The sequence below is a fragment of the Odontesthes bonariensis genome, chromosome 10, assembly GCF_027942865.1.
Source record: "Odontesthes bonariensis isolate fOdoBon6 chromosome 10, fOdoBon6.hap1, whole genome shotgun sequence".
NCBI lineage: Eukaryota > Metazoa > Chordata > Actinopteri > Atheriniformes > Atherinopsidae > Odontesthes > Odontesthes bonariensis.
Window position 1 is genome coordinate 16,859,417 of NC_134515.1, and position 24,310 is coordinate 16,883,726.

Sequence of the window (24,310 nt, forward strand, 5' to 3'; positions counted from 1 at the left end):
TTTGCCCTTTTTATGAGCCTCCTTTTCCATTTTTCCCCTCCCTCCTCTTCTTTGCTTTTTTTTTTTTTCAGCCCCAACACGGAAATTGAAACTGTATCTGGGCTTATCTGCAACCTCCCCGTGCATCAACTGCCGAGATGTTTAGACAAATTTTATGCATTATGCAGCGCAAATATCAAAACAGTTCTTGGCAGTGCCAGCAGAAGCCTCATTAAAAATTCCTTAATTAAATCTTCTTGCAAAATGTAATCAGTCCAAGGAAGGGGTTTGTGTGTGTGTCTGTGTGTGTGTGTGAATGTGTGTGTAGAGGAGGATGTGTGTGCATGTGTGTTTCTGTCTGTGCCAAGGCTTTGATTTGTGCCCTTCATGTTATGGCTTGGAGAAGTAATCATTAACGCCACAGCCACTTTGGCTTTTCAAATGCTGTTTTTCTTTCTTTTTAAACAGAATAAACAAACAAGTGATAATCACCTTTCTAGTGTCGGCTCAAGATGAATCGAGAATGGGGTACATTGTTCTGTGTCCACTGAAACACAAGATACCTTCCCTCCTCTGATGCTTTTGTCTCTGTGGCTGTGAATGACTTTTTACATCAGCCGGTCTGTCATGTGTTTGGATGGCAGAACTCAAGAGAAACCTGGCCTGATCTCATGTCATCTCTGAGTCAGCCATGGTTAGCAATTGCACATTTTAGGGTTATACACTATGTGAGTGTTTATTCGTCCAGTTAAAGTGAACTATCAGCAAACCATTTATCTTTCATTAACCTTCATCCTTCCACTTCCTCTCAACAAATAAATTGTAGTCTTCTTAATTAATTTACTGCCCACAGAACATTCTGATATTAGTCTACAATGTAGTTACATCGTTCAATAACATGTGGATAAAAAATTATATAAATAAATGTTTTGAATATATGTCTATTGGTGCAGAAGATGTGATTTGCATACCTGGCAATATATTTCTGGTACAGGTTGATGTCATCGCTGGCAGGTTTATCTGGTGGCAGACCATTCCTAACGAAACAACAAACACAAAACAGACAGGATTAATGCTGAGGTAGAGCTGCCTGGTGTTAATAAGGACAAACTGTCACAATATTTACTTACCGGCCACTCCCAAACTTTGAACTATCAATATACATGTTCCTTTGGCATGACAGTGTTTTAATGTGCAGTATGAATTAAGGATGGAAGGTGCAAACACTGGTGCATTGTCTCCCAACCAATGAAAGGCAAATTGCAGGAGGAAAATGACATTAATCTTTTATGAGGTATATTGGTGGGTGCTCATATGCAAAACTGGATGATAGGGCGAAAAAGCTCTGAACAGGTCTTTCCTGAAAACCCCTGAATGGTTTGTCTTTAATGTTCAAAGTCGGCACGGAACCAGTTCAAACAAAGATGTAAGACAACTCTAGCTGCACATGGATCAAGCTGATAGACTTAGGGCAAGTTTAAATTCAAACTAATTAATTTGAAGGGAGGAAATGAAGATGAATTTATCCCATTACAAAGGCAAGCTAAGGAAGGGTGTTTGCTTTCTGTCACCTGTATGATGATCTCGTAGAGGCTGGCAGCAGTGCTGCCTACGGAATAACACTACAGAACTGGTTCTGCTTGCTCCCTCTCAGCAAGTGGCATTTAACGCCATGTGAGCAGCTCCACACAGGGGATGACCTGAGGTTAATCTGGCCCAGAGGGGAGGATGCACTGCTACACACTCTCCCAAGTACCCCATGTCCTCCCTGTGTATAAGTATTAGACTAGGTCAGTTATCCAAGACTATAGCTTTGCAGAGCCCCAACCTGACAAAGGCCAAAGCCTCAGGGAAAGGTGCCTGAGGGCTCTTAAACAGTGTCTTTGATAGGTCTTTACTAACTAGAGACAAGGTCAAAACCAATCAAACACACTCTGGGAGCTCTTTCCTACTGGTAATGCACACAGCTGTAGGTTAGCTCCCCAAACCCCTCGTTTGCTTCCTTTAAAGTGCACTCGTCAGGCGGTGTTGAATCGGGCCTTGCGACTCGCCGGGAGGTTAGTCATGGCTCCAAAGTAATTAAAGGGAGAATTGTTACACCCCAGCCAAACGAAAGAAGTCAGTCACTTTGCGATGACTGTGCTAAATCAGTCTCCACAGAGTGCTACAGTAAGTAAACACTTCATGCGCCTTCGCAACTCATCATGTCGTGGATCTATTGGGCGCTATGCGCTATTTCACACTACATTCTTGTTGGCATCTATGAAGGTAGCAATTACCTTTGCGCTAGCCTAACTGACTCACAGAAGCAGTTAAGTGTATGTGAGCTTCACATTAGGTCCAAGGGGTTCCACTGAGAGACTATTAGTGTGAAGAGGACATAAATATTAGTTTGGAATCTTTTCAATCCACCAGTGAAGTTCAAAATTGTATTTCAATATCGACTAATTTGATTTTGTTAAAGAGATACGAACCCCAACATGTATTTATGTCTTTGGTGCAAAGTTATAAAAGATAGTTCTACATTTCCTCTGTGAAGAGGGCTTGATGCAGCTTTTTTCGTCTGTTTGTTATCTGGATGACAGTAAAAACAGATCTTAGTTATACTATATTGAGAGACTTGGAGTCAAGGAGCACTTGGAATGGGGCAGATATAGCCACACTGATAGCCACACTGAACATAATGTGAATATTTTCACTTCCATAACTCCATCTTCAATCTAAATGCCAAGTTTGATACATCTAGCAAATGTGGTGTTGATATAAAGATAAATTAAGTAACTTAAAAAATTTGCAGAATTCAATCTTGTAAAAAAACAGCTCAGTTAATTTATTTTGCAGAATTGAAGCAAATTAAGTTTTGTGTCGTTTTGGTCGAGGGCTTGTTTGAGCACACTTACTTAACGGAGGACACGGTGCCTGTGGTGATGGAGTCGGTCTTGGAAAAGCTGGATTTTATGTAGTCAGCAGCATTGAAACTTAAGTGCCCTGTCTGGTCCATTGTGAGTCCTGGCGCAATACTAGCCCCAGCCGCCCCCACGGTGGCAGCACCAGGAGCTCCAGGGTTCCCTGGCGCTGTAGCGAGGACATTGGGCATCAGTGATGCTTCGGGGGTTCCTGGCATTAGCTTCTGAATTGTTCTGATGTCATACTTAGAAGGGCGGCCCACTTTGCCAGTCTTAAAGGCGATGGCACCACCCATGTCAGGGTTGCCCTCACCGGGCTTGAAGAGGTGCAGAAACTTGACGTTCTCCAGGTCGTACTTAGAGGGTCGCTTGTAAGCATTACCATTCTGCTGCTGTAAACTCTCCCCCATCTTCAGCTTCTGAATGAAGAAGTCATACTTGGAGGCTCGGGAGGCCATGTTCTGCATGTGGGAAGGATTGGGTGGTTGAGAATTTCCTAGCTGAGGCGCCACTGGCTGTTTGTGGTCCAGGCTGGAGGGGTAGATCTGCGTCTCAGCCCCTGGTAAGCCCCCGGAGGTCTGGAGTATTGTAGCACTCTTGTCTTGGGTCAGTTTTGAGTTGAGGTCATCCGGTTTGGGTGGGGAAGTATGCATGGGCCAAGGTAGGGTCTCACCCGCTTTTAGCTTTCGAATGTACTCTTCGTATTTTGAGAAGCGGGCACGCCGTGAGGCCTCCTCGCTGCTGAGGGACGAGGGATCTGAGGTAGCAGCTTTGAGCTTCTCGAAGCTGATCTTCTTGGTCAGCTCATCCCTTACCTGCTGGTCATCATAACCGAACATTCCCAGAAATTCATTCATGGTGTTGGCTGCATAGTCTCGCAGAGCAGATGCTTCTCCTAGACAAAAGAAAAGAGAGAAACGCCCCGTCATGTATAGTTCTGCAAAATCCTTTTTTTCTTTAAAAGTTGCTAAAAGTAAAGCTGAAAGTTTATGTTGAGTAAACCTTTGGATGATTAGAGCTGGAAGGGATTACGGTAATGCTTTCACAATGTAAACTGCATGCTGTATGTGTGTTGATTTTTTCTTTACTATGAGTAATAGTTATTATTTTGCAATCATAATGAAGTAGTTACTTTTTGGCATCAACTATGCAAAGTAACTTTATGTTACATAAAGTTATAATATATATTTGGTAAGACTAATCAGTGAACCAACATTTTTGCAAACGTATGGCTACATTATGGTGATGTAATACAACTAACTAAACAGCCTACTAAAGTGCCCATCTTTTAGAACAATGATTGTTTAGAAATAACATGGAGCCTTTATCCTCATAATGTTGGAACAATAGCAAATTTGACAACAGGAAAAGTGCTTTTGCACTGCAAGCTACAACATCTGTAAATGTCTGGGTATTTATGTGTCTACAAACAAGCAGTCTGAGGCTCTTCCTGTTTTGGTTGCATTGTAAGTGAGTCCTGCAGAATTTTGCAGGTGACTGTACTAAAGACTACATTGGATAAACAAACTTTTTTGTTTGTTTTCTTTATCCGTTAAATTGTTGACAGTAATATTGATGAGAACTTTCAGTTTGAGGTTCTTGTTTAAAAAAAATCCATTCATGCAAAAGCTTGAAACTTTATCAACCCTATTAAGAGATATTCTTCTAAACAAAATATAAAGAACAAATGACTGATGTTTAATGTTATTACCTGTCAGAATTCTAAGTGCAATATGCAGAGAAATTACAGCAGGGTAGGCATATTTTATAATGCTGAAGCTTGTCCTCATTCATTTTAAGATAACATGATCACCTTCAAAAGTGAAAAGATTAACTTTTTCCTTCTTTTTCCATATTTATAAACTGAAACATCACTTTTATTTTAAGAGCTCATTTAATTAGACAACTTCCCCAAGGACACAGGCGAAACACAGTCGATGTGTAGTTTAATTGCATTACGTGAAGATTAATTCTGCCCCATTAAGTTTGATACAGGTTAGCACAAGTGGTCAGAGAGTGGAGGAAAGGAAAGGAGCATTTGCCCTAAGAGTAGTGAAGGGAGCGAGCTTTGTGTAAAGAAGAAAAGCTTGAATAAAGGGGAAATGGTGCAGTGAAAAAGTGATTGAGACAGAAAGAAAAAAGGGAAAGAGATAATTGGGACCGGTGAGGCAGCCTTTCTCCAAACAGTTGTGTTTGCAGATCTAACCCATTTCCAAATGTCTCCTGTTGTGTCACTTTGCATATTAGGCAGGACCCAGAACACAGATATGCTAGTAATGAACCAGGCGATCATTTTAACAGGACCATGTAACCTCATTGGCCCTCTTAACTCAGACATGGCACAGTCACGGGGACAAGGTCCAAAATCTTTTTTAAAAATTTGTTTTATCGCTGTTTTCATCACTAGAGCACACATGAGCTGGCAGGAGGTGATACCACCTACCATCTGAGGTAATTAATACACAAATATTTCTGCTCTTGTATCATATTTCTCAGTTATTGCTAAATCAGTCTCCAGGCCCTGCTCTTCACATCTCCTGTGCAGCATGTAAAATAATCCCCAAATTTCCATTCACCATGTTGGGGTTGTTCCTCTGCTCTGTGTATCAGTATGAAAGAGTATCTGGTGGATCGAAGAGGCATGAAAAATTTAAGAGAAACAGATCACCTATTTGAGAGGAAATACCTACATGTTTGCAGCAGATCGTTTTGGCAAATCTGACGTGTTTTCATATGTACCAAAACCACAGAGTGACACTGTGTATATACAAGTATTTACTGCGTGGTGCAAAAGCCTATTCAATATTCAAGCTTTTATTTAATTGCGAATAGTATGTGACATTGAAGATCATAAGAAAAACATCTGAACGAGAAAAACATTTGGTTGAATTTTGTTAAAAATCCAGCCTTTGATTGAATTTTTATTGCTTCTTGTTTTTATGAGAGTTCTTCAAGTCCCAGTGTATCATATGGCTCCCAATTTAGGGCAGGCCAGCCCACAGCAGTATGGTTCAGATATTTGATGACCGAAGAATTACACTTAAAAAAGCAAATGGGAAAATATGCAGCATGCAAAGTAATTAGATTCAAATTTTTTTTTTAAACAGAAACATTAAATATCAATAATGTTGGCTGTTCCTTTGAAAAAAAGTGTCAAATTAACATCTAGAATTGTAATGTTAGAGTCAATGGCAAATTATTGCAAAAAGCTATGTAGTTTCTGTCATGTTTGTGCCATGGTTCTTTTTTCATTTTTGCTTGGGATATTATCATCCCCTTCCCTGAAAAGGTAGCTTTGTCATGTGGCGCGCTATCAATGCAAGGCAAATGATTGGGCTTGTAGGGATTATGACTGGGACCGTCAGGAGATAACCTTTCTAAAACACCATGTAAATGAGTTTTCTACTCAACCGCTATCTGTCTGCCTCTTAATGATGTCATGTGACACCAGGTGGGAAATGATGTACGGTGTGACCTCCACCACTTCTGTTACCACCCACCTCAAAAGAATAGATGAATGAATAGAAAAATAGATAATCCACTCTTTTTCTTCTACCTTCACCAATTCCTGTTCCCTAATAACACTTCCGACATTTCCATCTGCACTCTCTCTGGTGACACTGGCAAAAATCTGCAAACAAGTGGTTCCTAATCTTGACACTTCAGGCAAGCAAAATCCGACACACGACGCAGACGTGCCTTGTCTATATTTGAGGCAATTAGACCACATTTTCCATCCGAGATATGATAACAGATGGGCATTATATCTCCATTTGCTGACCAAACATGGCCATCAGTGTGGCATGGCTACACTGCTTACAGGACCGAGAGGCAGAGGTGTTGCTGATGATAAAGATGCAAGCTTGTGGCTAAATATGGACCAATCTAGAGTCTAAATACCTTCTAAAGAGTGTCAGAAAAGAGGTGCACATACTGTTAATGTAAAACATTATTTTAATAAGCTGCAGTGGTTCCATCAATAAAAGTTTTGAAAGTGTGATTCTGCCATAAGGTACAACAATGCAAACAGAGTTTTTCATATCACAGAATCAGTTTGAGTGTGTCGTGTTTAAATGGACAGTGCAAAGCTAATAAAGAGTTGCTATGAATAAATGACATCATGTGCATTTGTTTGATGTAATTTGTAACACAAAAAGTGTGGAGCTTCAAACTTCCTCACTGTTTGCTTAGTTAATTAACAGGCAGTAAATAGAGGGAGCTTTGAAATAGCTTGAAATGAACAATAACCTTTTAGGGTGAACCCAGAATTGCAAATGAAAGTCATGGTCAAGCCTGTTTGATCCATCGCAATGAACATCTCTGTCATTGCTTTCATAGTTTTTATTCACTGTTTTTTTCAATTGACTGGCTTGTGAGGGCTCTAATGTGACATCTAAATTATCTAGGAAAAGTATTCTGGGGTTTTGCACTGATAGGAAATCTGCACGATGCCTCAATGTGAGGAGTTAAATGTTTTGAAGGTCGCAGTTTCTCTCATTGATCTTGCAATGTTTGTTAATTACATTGTCACTGATGTTGTGAGAGATAATTAAGCCACTATGTTTATATGCATAATTATGTGCACTCCACATCAGCCTTTGAAAGACAGCAGCGAGGAAGAGAGAGAGAGAAAGAGAGAGGAGGAAAAATGTTTTAATTGTGAGCTGAGCAGAAACATGGCAATATAGATGCCCTAGTTGCAATCAACAAAGAGCAACTCAGAAAAAGAAAAAAAGACAATAACTCTGAAGATAAGATTTGCAACTGATGCAGTATGCTCTCCCCACAGTCTTTAAAAAACTGGCTTTGTTGTGAGATTTAAAGTAGTGAGAGAGCCAGCAGAGGGAAAGGTGCAGGCCAACTACAAGATAGTCGCACATATTTACCGACAGCCTTTTTTATGGACCTGAAATAAACAAAATGACTAATTAAAACCACAAAGAACTTTTTCATCTGCTTCTGACATGAAACCTGCTTAGTTTCTGAGAAGCCCCTGCCTTCAGTTCTGAGTATGGCCAAATACTGCAGTAGAGTTGGTGAAAGCCAGAAGAACTGATGACAAAAAAGAGCACGTGTACATGACTCTGAAGTACATACCTAAACCTAGATGAAAGCCTCACAAAACTGTTAAACTGAGGTGAGCAAGCACAAAACAAAACTTGTTTCTCTACCGCAACAACCGGTCTCACCTACAAAATGCTTGTCTTCCCCTCCTCTGTGTGAAACAGACTTTATCTATTCATATAACAGAGCTATGCTTTCTTTTTCTACTTTTTACAACAGTGTTTCAACTTCTGTTACACAAGGCCGCACGTGTGTCTCGTTTCAAGGGTCACAGAGTGTAGAACACTAAACAGCCCTTTCTTAAAAGATTATTTGTGCCATTAACACACACTGTCCCTGCCAGCTTTATCTATTTGATAATCAGTAAGTTATACCGAGAGAACATCATGTCACAATTAAACAAGGCTTATTGTGAGTCATTTACATTGAGAGCTCATCATATTTAGGAATGTATTCAAATATTTTCATGTCTGTTAACAAAAAAAACAAATACAGGGCAATTAAATAAAAAAGTGTGATGTGGCACTGCGACATTACTTCCCTATTTCTGACTTTATTTGACAACTGATCTCTTTGAGTCGTCAACTGCAGGAAAAAAATAACAAACTGAAGACTCCGTGTAACAGAGGAGCTTGAGGCAGTGGCTAAGTTTAGTGAGCTTAGGGAAAAAATCAAAGACTCAGTATGTAATCCTGGGTGTAATATGAAGCTTAGCCTGGCCCTGCCATGCGCTCTTGGTCCTCAGCTGCTGGGAGAATGCATAAACGCCTAAATGCCTAACATTGTGAGCCTTCTCCATTTATGAATTTCTTCATACAGCTAACCACACACGAGTTCCCCTCTATTTTCCCCTCTGGCCTGCCAGTTGAATCTGACTTTGGAGTAATAATGTCACTGGCTATTCATAATGTAACTCTAGAGTGTCTATTTCCAATAATGGACACACTTAAGCTTATGTGGATGTGGCAATGTCACCTCTCCTCTATTTAAGCCTTTACCCCTTAATACTATGAAGTGGAGTGCTTTGAAGGTGGTGTTGGTCTAAGATGTAAAGAAAGAATTGAGTATAAGTCACAGATTATGAAAGATCCTGGTCAGAGGAGACAGCCAAAACATACCTGGAGAGGAGAAAGGTGCTTGGCGACTCTGGGCCTCACTTGGTGGCATGTAGCTGTTGTTTTTTGGAAGCTTGTCGTCAGCTTCTTTGTCGTCATGGTAACTGCCATCATGAGACCCAACAGTGGCCTCAGTCTCCTCTCCATTGTCCTCCTCATCGCTGCAGCCTTTAGGTTGTACCATGTACACACCCTCGGGAGGGCCATCTTCATCATTGCTGACTTTCAGCTCAGGCTCCTGCTCATCATCAGGGGCTGGTGGCTCGTCACCGTACTCGCCGTTGACCCACTTCTCAATGGCCTCGCGTCTCTTCTGGTCCTCTTCGAGGCTCTGACTTAGGCTCTCGGGGAAGTTGGTCTCATTGTCATCGTAGTGAGAACTGCCACGTTCACTGTTATCTGCTACACTCTGGTCTCCTTCTGCATTTTGGGAGCTGCCTTCAAACACCACTTGGCGGCTCAGCTTGGCACAGATAGCATTGAGTTTTAGGCCACCTTTCCTTTTGGCGGCCATCTTGGGTTTTCCTGAGGTCGTTTCAGTGCATAAACTCCTTTCAGCTGAAGAAAACAAGACAAAAACAGAAATACAAGATTGACTAAAGATGCATAAGCAGTTTCTTTTCTTTTGTTTTTAATGAGAGCCAGGCGTGCTTTCAGGATCACCAAAAACTTTGAAACAGAATTTTCTCGTCTACAACTGATTTCAAACATCACAATGGAAAAAATAAACTGGTACAGACAACAGTGGCTTCTGCTATTAAAACCCACCAAAAGCACTTGACGATAACGACAAAAAAATGGAAGGACACAGATATACTGTACATATCTGCCAGGGTCGCAGTTCTTGGGTCAGCTTTGAACATAGTGGTGGAAAAGAGTTCAAGCAGCTGAAACCACAGGCAGATAGCTATCAGACCCCCTACAGTACTACAAGCGGCAAGTACACGGCTACATAATCCTTCACATGACAGCGCTATATAGACACTGTGAAATGTTATCTTCACTTTCACCTCAAGAGGCTATGGTCCTGACACTGACTGGGGGGGCTGCTCAGCATTTAAGCTGTCAGGATGAGGAGAGAAAACCCTGAGCGCTTTTGGACATTTTGGATCTCATATTAGCTATTGGGTGGCATTACAACAAATGACTACAGAGGCTGCTGCAAGGTGAATAATATGCCACGTACATAAAAATTTTGCAGTTTCTCTATTCTATATATCTTTACTTCACAATATATGATAAATCATAAAAAGTCTCAACATTTTCCCCCCAGTGGGGCCTCTCTGAACAATAGCACATGATAGAGTGTACTTTGGGGCAGGAATGGGTGGCATTATTTCAACCCAAGTGGAGCTATCTTTATAACATGTCTTCTGATGAGGCAGGAACAGCTGCCTGTGGCATTCCATGTCCAGAGCTGCCTTTTTAGGGCAGAAACTTTACTGTGTTACCTTTCACTTTATTTCCAGAGCCCCAAAGGTCACCTTCTGAGGACATTTTTTAACAGTTTATTTATCACTTTTCAGAGTAAGCAGAAGTTGACAGTGGTTGTATGTACAATATCAAAAAAAAAGCAGAAGAATCACCAAGGACCAGAGAGAGCATGCCTACTGTTTTTTTTCCCCATATAACAACAAAACTATTTATTTTCGCCTGTTTGATCCACACTCTTGTGAAGATAATGAAAAACGAGTGTAGAAAAATGTGTGATATCAGAGGTAACAAAGTCCTATCTTAAAGACTCAATCCACTCTCTATATCAATAAGAACAAGCCTCTTCATTTCCCTTCAGCCATAAAGCCAAGCACAATCATGTGTGAGCCATTGCCGGCATTATGTAAATCACATCGGGGCAACATAAAATCCTGTTTTCATTTTCTTTTGTAAAGCTGTGGAATCATTAGAGGATATGCAATTTGAAGGAGTTTACAGATCACCCCGTCGCCAGACAATGAACCCAGTGCTACCCACACATGCTTTCTCAGTTACTGTATTTACATTGCAGGCTTCCTCTCTGAAACAATGACTTCAGGAATTATGCAGTTTTGAGGGGACCGTATATCAGAGGCACATTACTGTACAATTTAGTCTTGGACAATTGCAGGCGGGGGTTAAAAGGGTCAGCTTTTAGAAGAGAGCAATTTTGAAAAAAAAAGTATCAGCTGGAAAAACTATTAGGCACTGGAAGACATAAATTTTCAATATTTTTTTTCAGAAATACTCTCCAATGGAAGATTGAGGTCATTTGGGTGTTGCTGTGGAGGTCTTTTTTTCTGTTTACAGTGTTCAGTATTTAACCACTGATTTCCTTTGTACTGTAATCTCAAGCTTTCTGTAGGAAATGACCCCTACACTGTGGATTCTTTTCATTAGTGCCTATTTATATATGATTTTATGTTAACAATAAGGTGCATGAGTGGAGGACCACTTCCATCTGATTTTAGACGGAGGCCTAAAAGTGAATAATCAGATACCACGTATTCATTGTTATCTTTTTAAAGGTAGAACATGATTTAAAAAAATGAAACGTTGCGTCTTTTCCTCGAGGGAGGAACATGCTATGGTTAAACAGTTTATGGGAGCAGTCTGAACTATTATGTATGCTATGGGTTTCTGTCCACTGCAGCTTTTTGCCACTGCTTACAATAAGGATTGCTATGGTAACACTAAGCTGTTTACTTCAAGTCATTTGTGTGCATGATAGCTTACAATGAGATCCAATCCGTAGGGACCAACATGAAAGAACAACTTTTCCCTCTGGGACCAACCCCCCACCTTTCTGAGAGTCCAGTAAGCATTCTGCCTTATTAATGAATATCAGAAAGAAAAACAACACTGTCACACGCATCGGACATTATTTACACTCTGTTTTAGCCTGGTGTGCTAATTGTCAAGGACGAGACACCTCGGTAAGCACTGGGAGTTGAAAAAAATAGGCAGGTTTGAGTTTGAACACAACAGCTGAAACTAATTTTTCCAACTGCTTATGTTAACAGTGACATTATTTTTACTGGAAACAGTGCAGGACCCCAAAGAAGAGCCATATAGTGTCTGTATAAGGCAAAAACATGAGGAAAAAGTCAAGAAACTATTTTGAATACATTTGCACTACGTCAAGTTCCTTTTCATCTTCAGTCAAAGAGAACAAGTTCTTTTGGGTCCTGTTTCTACTCAGGGCTGGAAGACACGTCTCGTGTCATCCAGCCCTACGCGCTGACAAACTAACTATTCCACAGCTCTAAGCCCCACAGGTCTTTTTGGTTTTTGATGCAGAGTGTCTGTTTGTGTGCCAGAATGATATCGTGCCCAATCAAGTGGGGTTTCAATTTCCTAATAACGCTGTTGGAAGTGCATTATTTGTGTGAACGTGCTCAGACTGTAATCTAGCCCTCGACAGTTGTGGGAGTAAAGAATGGTCGTGACTGGCACGGCCATGCCTTTACTTCTGTCTAACGTACAATACCAAGCAGCTCATGCACAAAGTGCTCGTGCAATCAACTTGTGGAAGTTGTAACGTCACAAAGAAAGTGAAACGACTTTGCGTTGTTGTCAATTCAGAGAACAGCGCTGCCCCATAAACACACCAGCTCCCTGCTGTGTTTCAGTTTGTATGGAGCAAGCACACAGGAGGGGTCTGTATATAAGAGAGGTAGATATTACCTGTTTAAACTGAAGCTTATCTCTTCAACTAATCAAACACAGATACAGAGCCTGTTGTAGATTCCTGCTGAGTTCCAACATGACTGACACAGGGACAAACCCCCCGCAATATCTCAAGTTAATTAATACAAACAAGGTCTGGGAGATGTCTGTTCAGCTCAGGATTATTTTACAATATGCAGCCGAGAGTTGCAGTAGCTCTTTTGAAAAAAGAAAAAAAAAAAGGAGTCCAGTTATAACTTTATGAACCTTTGGCAGATTAATCGACAAGGCTCCCAGTGTGTAGCTCAGTGAACCTTTCATGTCTCTGGCTCTCAAGGGAGATGTTTGTGTGAGAGTGTGCGTGCCTGCGTGTTTCAGGAAAATCACGGAGACACACAGGCAAGCGTACACAGACATGTTCGAAAATTAATGTGTTTTTATTTTTGTAAATTTCCAGCTTTCAAGCGGGGAATGTTTCTCCTTTCTCTCTCATTCTGTCTCTCTTCTTCCCTGCATGGAAGAGAAGCAACAGCCGCAAGGAACTCAGGCAGAAAGCCACTGATGGACAACTATGCCACTGCACCCAGACCCCAGCATCTGGCCCCTCTCTCATTTTTATTACAGAAGAATAACAATAAGCAGGTCGCCGACCCCGCCATGAGATTTTGCCACAGTTTTCTAACAGTCGGTGCAGCGGATGCTGAGAAATTTCCATTTTTCCGCATGCATATTTAATTGAGTTTTGTCCCAGTGGTGCGGAAATGATTTGTTTTTTGCTCTCTGTTCACTTGACTCCTCTTCGGAGTCGCTAACCCTGATTAAGACGTTCCCGTTAATTTCCCAGCGCACACCTTTTTTTGTGCATTAATGGTTCTGATCGTCTAATTAAAACTTCTCAGCTCGGCTGCTGATCACCGCTCGTTGTGCCTCTGACCTGAAGTTTTAATTGCCGCATCAGAAGCGATAATAATAATTTTGAGGTTCTGATGATTAAAAACAATGCCATTGCCAACTAGTTGATAGATGGGGGTTTGGGGTGGGTACAGCTGAGAAGTCTAAGCAGAGAAGGGAATTATAAAAGGGACTGTTGAGTCGGGTGTACACTACCGAGGAGCAAGACGGTTACCGCAGGTGATCACTGACAAAAAGGGGTGGCAGAGCATATGGGAATCTCCCAGACCTCTTGTGCCTCAGAGTCTTCCTGAGTAAACAGGTTTGGCTGGGACTGGGAATTAGCTTTCCCCATCTCAAATCTAAAACTGTTACTAACTGATCCACTTTGGAGCTCTACTCATTTGGCAGGTTCGCCAGGTAGGGGAGAGAAAAAAAGTGAATAAAGAGAACATGAGAGAAAGAAAGATAAAGGTACATAAAAGATGACGACAGTCCAATACCTTCTGCTTATTTTCATAAAAAGATAGTGGGAAGGTAGGTAGAGTACAAAAGGCACATTGTTCATAAAGCGACTGAATGGAGAAAAAAAAAGGAACCTCTGGTTGTCTCTGTCATAAAACATATGCCAGAGATGAGATTATATGATATGTGTATTACTGTCAAAACAGGAGAAGTGAGTTGCTTGAAATCTATTTTGAAACAGTACATTCACACTGTAGTTTACAGATCAGACAAACTGTAGCATTGTTAGGAAATGATTCAGGCATGAAGAGAGTGCACCCTGGAAACTGCCACCAGCACCAATCTGTCACATTTATCTATTTTTTAACCACTGGATTTCTATTTGATTTTTTTTTTTTAGGTTTCAGCAAAAGATCAATGCTTCCCTGTGAAGCTACTGTACGCACACAGAAAAAAAAACATACATACAGTATACAGATATATGGACATACAGTCCCTCTTGCCCTATACTGTACCCTCCCCTTTTCCCTTTTTTGCACATATCTATTATTGATAAGTTGGTTGCACATCTGCCTGCTTGTTTTTCTTCTTCTTCTTCTTCTTCTTCCTCTTCTTTTTTTTTTTTTTCTATCAATAAAGCACTTATTACTTTTAGTCTAGAATGTGACCTTGCACATTGTCTGCAGTCTTTCTGGGGCTACTGACCTTGAAGAACCTGTTTTGGACTATTTCACTTCAGCTTGGTCCACGGGCTATTATCAAACACAAGCCCTTAGCCAAGTGCCACGCTCCCGTCACACCGCCGCAAAAAAACAAACAAGACACTGCAGGACAAAGACAGACACAAACAGCCCTTGTAACACACTCACTGACTGCACAGGACAATGGCTGAAGAAAACAATGTATATTTCTAGCACAGATGGAGGAGGAAAGACACTGAACTTGAGGGCAATCAGGCAGGAAAGTTGAGATCTAAGGACAAATACGCCCTCTGGCTTCATCACAAACAGGGTAATTATGGTATTTTCCAGAGCAGAGGACAGGCAATCTAAAATGGTCTGGGGGAGAAAAAAACAATCTGACATGAGTGACAAGAACCATTCTGACAGCATCGTACCAAAACAGCTAACTTTTATTCAGTTTGCTGCTTAGGGTAATTCATGGGACACACGGCTAACTCGTTAAAATTGTACATCAAATCTGGACTCGCAGCTGGCACCAGATGATAGCTTAATTTGTAAGTGTGTAGCAGAAGGGGAGAACTTTGCTTTAAAAATACACAAACGCACACAGTCCCATGCCTCCACAGGCTGAAACAAGGGAAATTTATTCTTGTGGCTTTGTTTTGAGACTCATGTTCAGTTTCATGACACCAGGAGTGCAATTTGATAAGCCAACCAGCATGGTAAATGAGCAGACGACCCCTGTGTTCCTCCCCCATGGTTGCTGTGCTTGGTGCAGGAGCAAGCAAGGCAGTGTACAGTACAGTGGAGAAGGGGCTCAGTGGTGCACCTCTCAAGGGCCCTTGAGCTAATATCTGTACAGATTAACTGCTTCAGTTGTATTTTGGTCACGGGGATCTCTCTTTGCCTTAGTGGCTGGTTGGGCAAGAGTAGGGGAGGTGTGTGTATGTGAGAGTGTGTATGCTGTTCATATAGTCAGTTTAATACTTTTTTTTGTGGAGTAAAAAAAAAACGGTCTGCTTGCCTTCGAGGTCAGGAAGACTGGTGTGTGTCATTGCGTGTTATTATTTTTGGGCCATATTCAATCTACTAGAATCCAGAGTTTAGACTGCTGAGTAAGTCATCTGCACTTTTCTACCATCACCTCTGCTGTCTATCTCTCCGCAGGACACACACGCACACACACGCACACACACGCACACACACTCACAGTTTCAATCCTCCAGGGCAAACTCAGTACACGCTGCTCCATTAGTTATCAATTAAGTCTGGAAATCTCCACCTGGCTTAAACACAGATGAAGCCGGCACATGTACATAGGATCTCTCTCAACAGGACGTTGAGGAGAGCGTGCCTTATTTTGAGTGAGGGTGAGAGAGCGTATTTGCGTGTCCATGCGGGTGGCACTTTTGTCCATGAGGTTAACCTTGATATGAGGCCCTGTCAGGCCAGATAATGTCAATCAATGACAAGCCCTCACAGATAACCTCTAATGTGAAGCCTAAAAAGCAAAGCTGTTTAGATCTTTAGACATGCCCCCTTTCACCAGCATATGAATTGCATTACAAGGAAATGAGCTGTGGCATTTCTTTAATAAGACTCTTAAGACATTTTGACAGCATATAGGGCCGTCTGCCGTTAAAAAAAATTAAATAAAGCCCCTGCTGACAAAGCCTCCTCACACAAGGCAGTGTTCTGATGGGCAAATCCAAGTCCCTCTTAAGTGGAGGGAAGGAAGAGACAAGCAGGGAGGGGGGGAAAGGAAAAAGAAGGGTGGACCATACCCTTCTTTTTTCCTCGGCTCCTGGGGACTTCTTAATTGATTTCCAAGGTTACGTTTTAAAATTGTTTTTCAGACACGAGGGCCTTGTGAATGAGACTGTGAGTCAATGTTTTTCAAGCAATTTCCCTAAATTCAGCCTAGTTTGGCATGTTTGCATCAGATCCCGCTGACCTCCTTTCATGCCCCCCACCCACTCCGTTTCCCTCTTTTTCTTCTTTCTCTCTCCTTGAAAAGAAAGGAGGTGACTTTAACCCCAAAAAAAGCATGTATTTCCAGACAGGATGCCTGTGCTGACAGCATCGATCCCTGGCTACCATTAAAAAATTTGCTCTGCCTGACAGACTTTCCTCTTTTGGACTTTACATGTAGTAGAATGAATCAAAGATGCCTGTTAAAATGTCATCCTGAGTAGCTTCTGCACGTGTCCAAAAATGATCCATGGCTCGAAGAAAGCACACTTTTTATTACTTTTTACTGTATACTCAGACTGTACAAAGTCTTTCTCTCATGAAGCACAAATAAAATTTGATTAAAAAAAAGAAAACACTCTTTTAGTGATACAAATAAGTCTTCCTACTCATGGGATTTAATTTTTTTAGACACTGTGGCACCAGAAATTTGGTTTTGTATGTACTACTTTTCAGATAAGCTGGATGGAAGTGACAACAGGGTTTGAGATCACGCATGACATTTTGAAGTGTCTTCTACATGTCTGTGTGGTTGGCGAAATGTGGGTAGGCGCTCAATTCACTGTAAACATATACTGTATGTTAAGTGGCTTAAACTAACATCAGATGTGTTGGTGTTTGGATGTTGTGCACTTGTTTGCAGGGTTGTAGACAGCAGGGCATTGTGCTCTAAGCTCTCCTTCTGCTCGTCTCTGTCTAGTGGTTGCAGGTCACGTCTATTTCTCTGAGACATTTCCACACTGACATTTCCACACACTCATGAGAAGCTGATCCACAGCGAGGGTAATAAACACAGCTGTGTCAGTGACAGCACCAGAATAAAAGTTTAACATGAACTAAGGGCAGAAGTAAATGTGGCAGTAAAACAGGAACATTCATGTTTCTGGGAGTTTAGTCGAAGCAAAGATGTGCTGTGACTGAATTTGAAGGTGTGATAAAACAACATGTGCAATAAAGGGGGGAAGGGGTGGTGAAAAATGACTGAAATGATGAAACAAGCAAAGCTGCTTTACAGGAAAAAAAAAGAATGCTGTCTATTTTGGGTCTCAGTATACAAAAGGAAGCGCTGCTAAGTTGACTCAAACAAATAAATTTGCTTTTGATAAAACCACAGTCACTACTTTTGCATTCTACACCAAACCCACTTTGTTTCCTGCATCTTTATCTTCGTGACTTGCCACATTTGTGAGAAGCCTCTCAATAAACAGTCTCACAAAACAACTGAAACTTTTCAAATGACGCAGTGTTGAAGGCTTGAAATGTAATTTTATTTGAAAAGTGCCAGGTTAAAGGAAAATCTTAGAAGTGAGCATTGAAGGGTTGCCTATTTGCGCTGTAACCAGCTGCCCGTTTTACATTTCTGCAACATTAATATTCCTCTTATTATTATTTTAAAGTGAAAACGGATACTCTGTTGAAGTGCAAATCTGATGAATTACGGGAGCAGATTGCTGCTATTAATTATTAAAACCTATTTTATAAATATTCAGGTCTGTCATGCATCTAATAATGAACGCTTTAGAGGAGGTTACTTCCTGTGCGCATCCTAATGTGTCAGAAATATCGCTTTTAATCACACTCGTGTCAGTGAGTGTGTTGAGTTTGAACCTGACGAAAAAAAATCTGCCAAATCAAGGAAACTCAGATGGAAAACTACTGTGCTCGTCACAGCTCTTCAATTCCTGCAGTTTCTCACAAACCTGGTTCCTCTTCTGCCCCATCTAAAGCCATGGTGAACACCTCCCTGCTCCCCACTGCATTCTTACTCTGGTAATTTGAATGGGGAATAATGCATCGGCAGCACTCTACCTTCTGGACACACCTAGTCCCAGCGCTACTGCTGCCATATGCTGCATTGATACATATTCATATCACTTTCTCCTGTGTTGTGTGTCTTTGAGCAATGAGGCTTAAATGACTGCCTCACAACTTCAGATGGGAAGAAGGAAAAAGAAAAGAAACGACGAGCACGGAGAAAGTTTGAATACTCTTCTCCTATTTCCTCTTTACTGTGAATAAAAACAAGTTTGGGTGGATGAACGAAAGGCTGTGGAGTTTCAGAACTGTCTCCGAGAAGCTGTGCGAGGCGGCGACTGTCGACGCGGTTAGATAAACTGTCAGGTGGATGGTTTCCCTGGTAGAACAAGAGTCGACGATATTGTACCACAACTTCCATGCATCCCAGCAGTATTTTCATTTGCTGCATACACACAAGCAGAGACACACACAGACACACACTGTGGAGCACTGAGATTAACACTGTCAGGGCTACAATGATACCCCGTCATTATCTGCACACGGGGCCTCCTTCATGCGCTTGCTTGCCTCACTGTCCTCTCCACTGCTTCTCTGTGGAGGTAGTAATTACTAAAGCTAACATTTCTTTCTCTCTATGCCTCTAACTACCCTCCACTTCCCCATCTTTTTATCTCTTTTTATGTAGTTCTCTCAAATGCCTTACCAGCTTTTTGCCCACTGGTGATACAGCTGAAGGTATGCGGTGTGACTCCCTCAGTTTGTAGAATATTTGGAGGCAAACTTAAGTGTGATAACAGCACGATGTGGTGCCTAAGATTCCAATCAGTCATCTGGGTCAAACACTCAGTGTGATACAGCAACAGAGAAACGCTTGATGTACCACTGCAATATCTGTTTGACTATACATTGTTGGTGTAACAAGTTAGGATCAGAGAGATGTTCCCACTTTCATGGCATTTTTCATTATCAACAATGCTCTTACTCTTTCGCTTTCTTCTTCCTCTCCCACTGGAACTATGGCTTCATCAAAGGTGATGGCTTGCTCAAGAGCATTTTCTCAAACGTCTTCTTCAGCCAGCAATTTCCCAAGCTGCTCTCGGGTAAACGTCACTCATAAAAACTGGGGAAGATTTGATGGCGAGATCAAAAAGAAAGGAAGGACAGCAAGGAGAACAGGGAGATTGGGGGGGGGGGGGGGGGGGTCGAGATGATAACCTCCTCCCCCATCTGACACAAATGAGTGGTGAGGGTAATTCCTCCAAACAGGGCCTGTGTTTTCAGATGCAAAGACAACAAAACGCAGGGCGCTGCCACGAGACATCAAAATGGACGATTTTGACTTCAGAGGGTCTTCAGATGCTTGAGGAGTTGTCAGTGTTGGGCCAGTGGGACTGAACAGAAAGAACAGAAGGTACAAGCAGGCTGTTAACAACTAATACGGGAACCAAGCCAGAAAGGCCGTCTCCTCCCAAAATGCCAATCGGCACCAGATCACTAAAAGGCTTCCACCACACTGTAATATCCCACCTGAGCACTTTCATCTGCTGAAAGTTACATGGCTTGAAAGTCTAGCAGCTGTCGTGTCTCGGTTATTCATTGCGCATTTGAAAAAGATGCTAAAAAGTAAAAAAATTCCACATATTGAAAGAAACTGAACAAACCTCACACAAACACTCTTCTTAGCAGACTGTGGCTCCAACAGGTGCCCTGAAAGAAGCAATTTTATGCTCTTTGCCTCACAGAGAGATTTTCATCAGCAAATCAAAGACTTGCTCTCTTTGGAGACCTGAGCTGTGTTGTGACACGCTGAGAGGGATGTCCGCATTTTCTCCTGAGTTGTTCGCTCATTCTTGGAGCATTAGGCTCACTCTAAATAGCCTCAAGCAGATTAGGCTGGCTCATATTTAAATGCACATTTCTTCTTAAACCCACTCCACGAGTGGGCCAAGGAGAACAGCGCAGGAGCCTGGTGAGATGGTAGTCAGAGAAGATTCTGTCACGTATAAATCAGCACAGAGGAGGAAAGGAGGCAGAGAGGAAGAGTGAGGGAGAAAGGCTGAGGTAAAAGACAAACAAGTGTTGGCTCTGCTATATGAGTTTAGTTAGCTAGAGAGTTAGTGCATGAGTTATGGCTAGCGAAGGGCTGAGGGACGCTGTATTTATGAGGGGACTGAGTGAGTGTTAAATCCCTGGTAAGAAATAAAGTCGTCCCTGAGCGAACAGGGGAAACATTTCACTCAGTCTAAGAGGTGCCTTGAAAAAAATGAGAGCCATCCCTCTTCCAGGGGAAGCACTGTTCAATATTACCTAAAATTGCTTTATTTCTTAAAAATGCTATAGATCACATCCAAGTAGACTGAATCTCATATTTGAGTAAAGTGGAGGATTCTGTCTGTGTGCATGATATCAAGTGAGTTCACAAGCCAAGGAAAGGGAAAGAATCTGATTCTTCTAAAATTGCATGCAGATTTTCTGAGGGATCTTTGGCTAAAAGGAGCTGCCAAAACACACAGTGCACTTGTTGCAGTGCAAGGGTTCATCCAAGAAAAGTTTTCCATTGTGGTTTACCCAGGAAAGAGTAGTGTTTTTCAATTCAAATATTTGAATTTAGCTACCTAAACAAATCTTTCAATATTCATCTCTGTATCCAGCTTTCTATCCAAATGCATGTCATTTCTTTAGTTTGTTCTTGGAAAAAACTTTCCATGTTAAACGGCGTCAAAGTTAAAAAGCCAGAAACAAAGCAGGGCTCGTCGCCAACGGAAAAGGAAAAGCTTAACATTGCACATTGTGCACATCCAAGTTTAACTCAGACCTTTGTCCAAACCCCTGCAGTAGTAATAACAATTATTACTTAAAAAGGCAATATTTTTGCATTAACTTAAAAGGCTATATCTTTTTCTTCCCCTCAAGGCTGTGCGGCCTCACTTACCCTAAGTATCTTCATAAATCACCGGTTACTGTTAACATGTACTCCACAATTCAGTCATCAATCTCCTACCAGGTCAGAGTGAAAACAGAGGGGGAAATGTCTGCTTAGTAAAATGTCTCTCTCGTGAATGCTGCTACCACCACCCACAACTCAAAGACAGAAACACACACTCTACGCGTGTAGACCAGCAGCGTACAGTACACATCAGTTAGATAATAAACACGCGCCCAGCACACTGCAACCAAAGCAGTCCTATGGGACATGGGAGCAGTTGCCAGATCGCCACGGTAACTCAAGCCAAATTCAATTCTGACTTCACCTCTCACTCTGCTGGTTCCATTTGTTCTAAAAACAAATAAACAGCAAGCGAGGAGTTGAAGTCGGCCAACTTCTGCCTCGACAAGAAATCTCGGGCCCAGGCTGAAGCGCTCGTCTGCTTGAGAGGCAGACACCCACAGGGCCGCATGCAAATCCGTGTTTATGTTCACAGACACAGTATTTATTTAACCAAAAGGAGAAAATCTAATTGTACACAAAGACGATTATTCCTCTCAGAAAAGTGTCTCCATGAGGGAAAAAAGGACTCTTTAGCCTTTCTTCAACAGACACTGTTTACATCAGCAGACTGGAAAATCCCTCCAATGACGAACCTCTCCATCACATCTGTATCTAAACAGCTAGATCAATCACGACCAACACCGCAAATTACTTCATGACAGATCTGAACGCATCTGCACTTGACATCAGAGCAGGGGGATTAAGGTGCTTTTAAATAATTCCTATTTTTAGCCTTCAGAGGCACGCATTTAGATGTTTTTTCCTCATTTAAAGTCAAATAAGAGTGTGTTCATAATTTAGATCAGATCATTAACCTGCGTAAAGAAAACAACACTCCTCTATTTGAATATATTAGATATATGTTTATAGTCAAGGTTGGGCTTGAAATATTAATCAGTAAAGTAATTAAAAAATGCTAATATCACATATATGTACATAACTGAAAAAAGTGCAATATGATCCTCTGACGTGTACAGACTTTAAACTACATATAGTAGTTTCAAAGTTAAAGTAAAAATAACTTAAAATTGTAAGGTGAAATATTCTAATATATATATTTCTTTGATAGAATAAATGTTACTTCCCCTCACTCTCTGTCATGAGTGTAACTGTAGAATGTAACAAGTGGAAAAGTGCAACAAGGCCCAACACAACAAGTCAAAGAGAAACTTTCAGAGAAGCAACTGACATTTAAAAAGTCATGTGAACACATTACTGACATTCAGAGCACTATAGGTGTAAATGCACCTAAAAAAAATACTAAATGTTTTCCAGAAAGCAAACATTCCACCTGCTGTTTCCTGACTCAGACGTGCACTCACTTTGACACCACCCACCACATCACTACACATGCGTGCCTTACTCATGCCAACTGCAAATAGTAGCAAAGCCGTCCACGACGTAACACTCAACTCGTGAGTGTGTGTTCGTATGAGAGGGGAGGAAGAGGAAGGTGTGTGCGTTCGTCTGTGAGTGTGTGTGTGTGTGTGTGTGATGGGGGGGGTCTTACCTGGCAGCAAACCGCCCTCTGCGCTCTGTCTCACCTCTCCCTCCTGCCCTGGAAGAATTCTCTCCACAAAGCAAGGCATTTTCTCCACAACTGCTCTCTGCCAAGACTCTGCTCCCTCTCTCCCCCTCTCCCTCCCTTTCTCCTTCTCACTTCTTTCCTCTCTCCCACTCTGTCCTCTTCTCTTGCTGTCTATCTCTCCTCCCTCCTTACCCTCCCCCTCTCCCTTTCTCACAGATGTCGAGGCTGTGCGAGTTTACCCACTTTACCAGTAGGGGTCCTTCATCGCCCTTCTCCACCCCACAGCCACATGGGGGAACAAAACATACATACACACAGAGGCCACTTAACGGGCGCCCTCCTGTCACTGCTACAATGAGAGCCCAGCACAGAATACAGAGAGAGAGAGACAGGTGTGAAGTGGGTGGTTTGTAGCGGGGGCTGGCCCTCAGCCCTTTCCAGCCCTGCTCAGCCCTGTGCGGCTCTGCTCTGCCCTGGCTCCTGAAGTGTAGTACAGTAGTGGCTCACTCACACACACACATACATTCACACACTCATGGGTATATGAGCACACAGATTGACTTACAGTGAGTCCCTCAGAGCCAGCAGCCAAAGAGCCAGAGAGTGTTTGCGGGCACGCACAAGCGCACACACTTTCACTCGTACGCTGCACAGACACACACGGAACAACTGCTGCCGTTTGCTACCGCCGCTGTTGACAGTGATAACATGTGCTTTGTGCCCTATGTGTGAGCGTGTGTGGTAAAGTGCATGTGCACGCACGGATAAACACACACACACTCATACACAAACACAGCAGATGCCTATCGGCTCTCGTATTTCGGGTCTCTGTTCTACAGTGTCTCTTTTTTTTTTTTTTAATTTAAAAAAAGAAAACAGTGTTCATTGACACTGGCATGTTAGATTTGAAGGCTCTCAGCCAGTGTACAGTGGGGAATTTCTAGTTTCTCTTCTAGTTGTGGGGCACTTTTCACATTGCAGCATCAATACTGGAGAATATTAGCTGTCCTGTTGAAGAATGTTAGATCTCTGCTTGCTTTCGAATATGAACAGATTCCCTTTAAAGCACGAAGGATACAGCTTTATGAGTTTCAATGTGCTTTTGTGTAAAACTATGTTAACAACTCAATTAAATGTGAAAATGTTGGTATATGGATAAAATTAATGTTTAGATGTAGACTGAAGATTGTGAGGAGCCCGGCAAGTAAAACACACTCAGATCAACGCTTCATGAAAGTTAATCCCACAGTTTTTTAAATCAAATATTAACCAACTTTTATGGTGTTTTATAATGTAGGAAAGAACTGTACTGATCAGGA

The 24,310-nt window shown here is 41.8% G+C and overlaps 1 protein-coding gene across 7 annotated transcripts in view; it reads right to left on the reverse strand.

Annotated features, from left to right (window-relative positions):
- The window catches only part of casz1 (castor zinc finger 1), a 166,671-nt gene that overhangs the window by 22,214 nt on the left and 120,147 nt on the right, over positions 1–24,310 (reverse strand). For 2 of the 7 annotated variants that reach the window (XM_075476509.1, XM_075476508.1), the window contains exons 1-4: positions 22,974–23,093; positions 9,068–9,622; positions 2,880–3,780; positions 951–1,016 (exon numbers count right to left, since the gene is read on the reverse strand). In XM_075476509.1, the coding sequence (XP_075332624.1) occupies positions 951–1,016; positions 2,880–3,780; positions 9,068–9,622; positions 22,974–23,052 (1,601 nt within the window). In that variant the 5' untranslated portion in view covers positions 23,053–23,093. Of the gene's footprint in view, positions 1–950; positions 1,017–2,879; positions 3,781–9,067; positions 9,623–19,456; positions 19,602–22,973; positions 23,094–24,310 lie in introns of those variants that run through there. The other 5 variants (XM_075476515.1, XM_075476514.1, XM_075476512.1 and 2 more) reach the window with 3 other exon arrangements.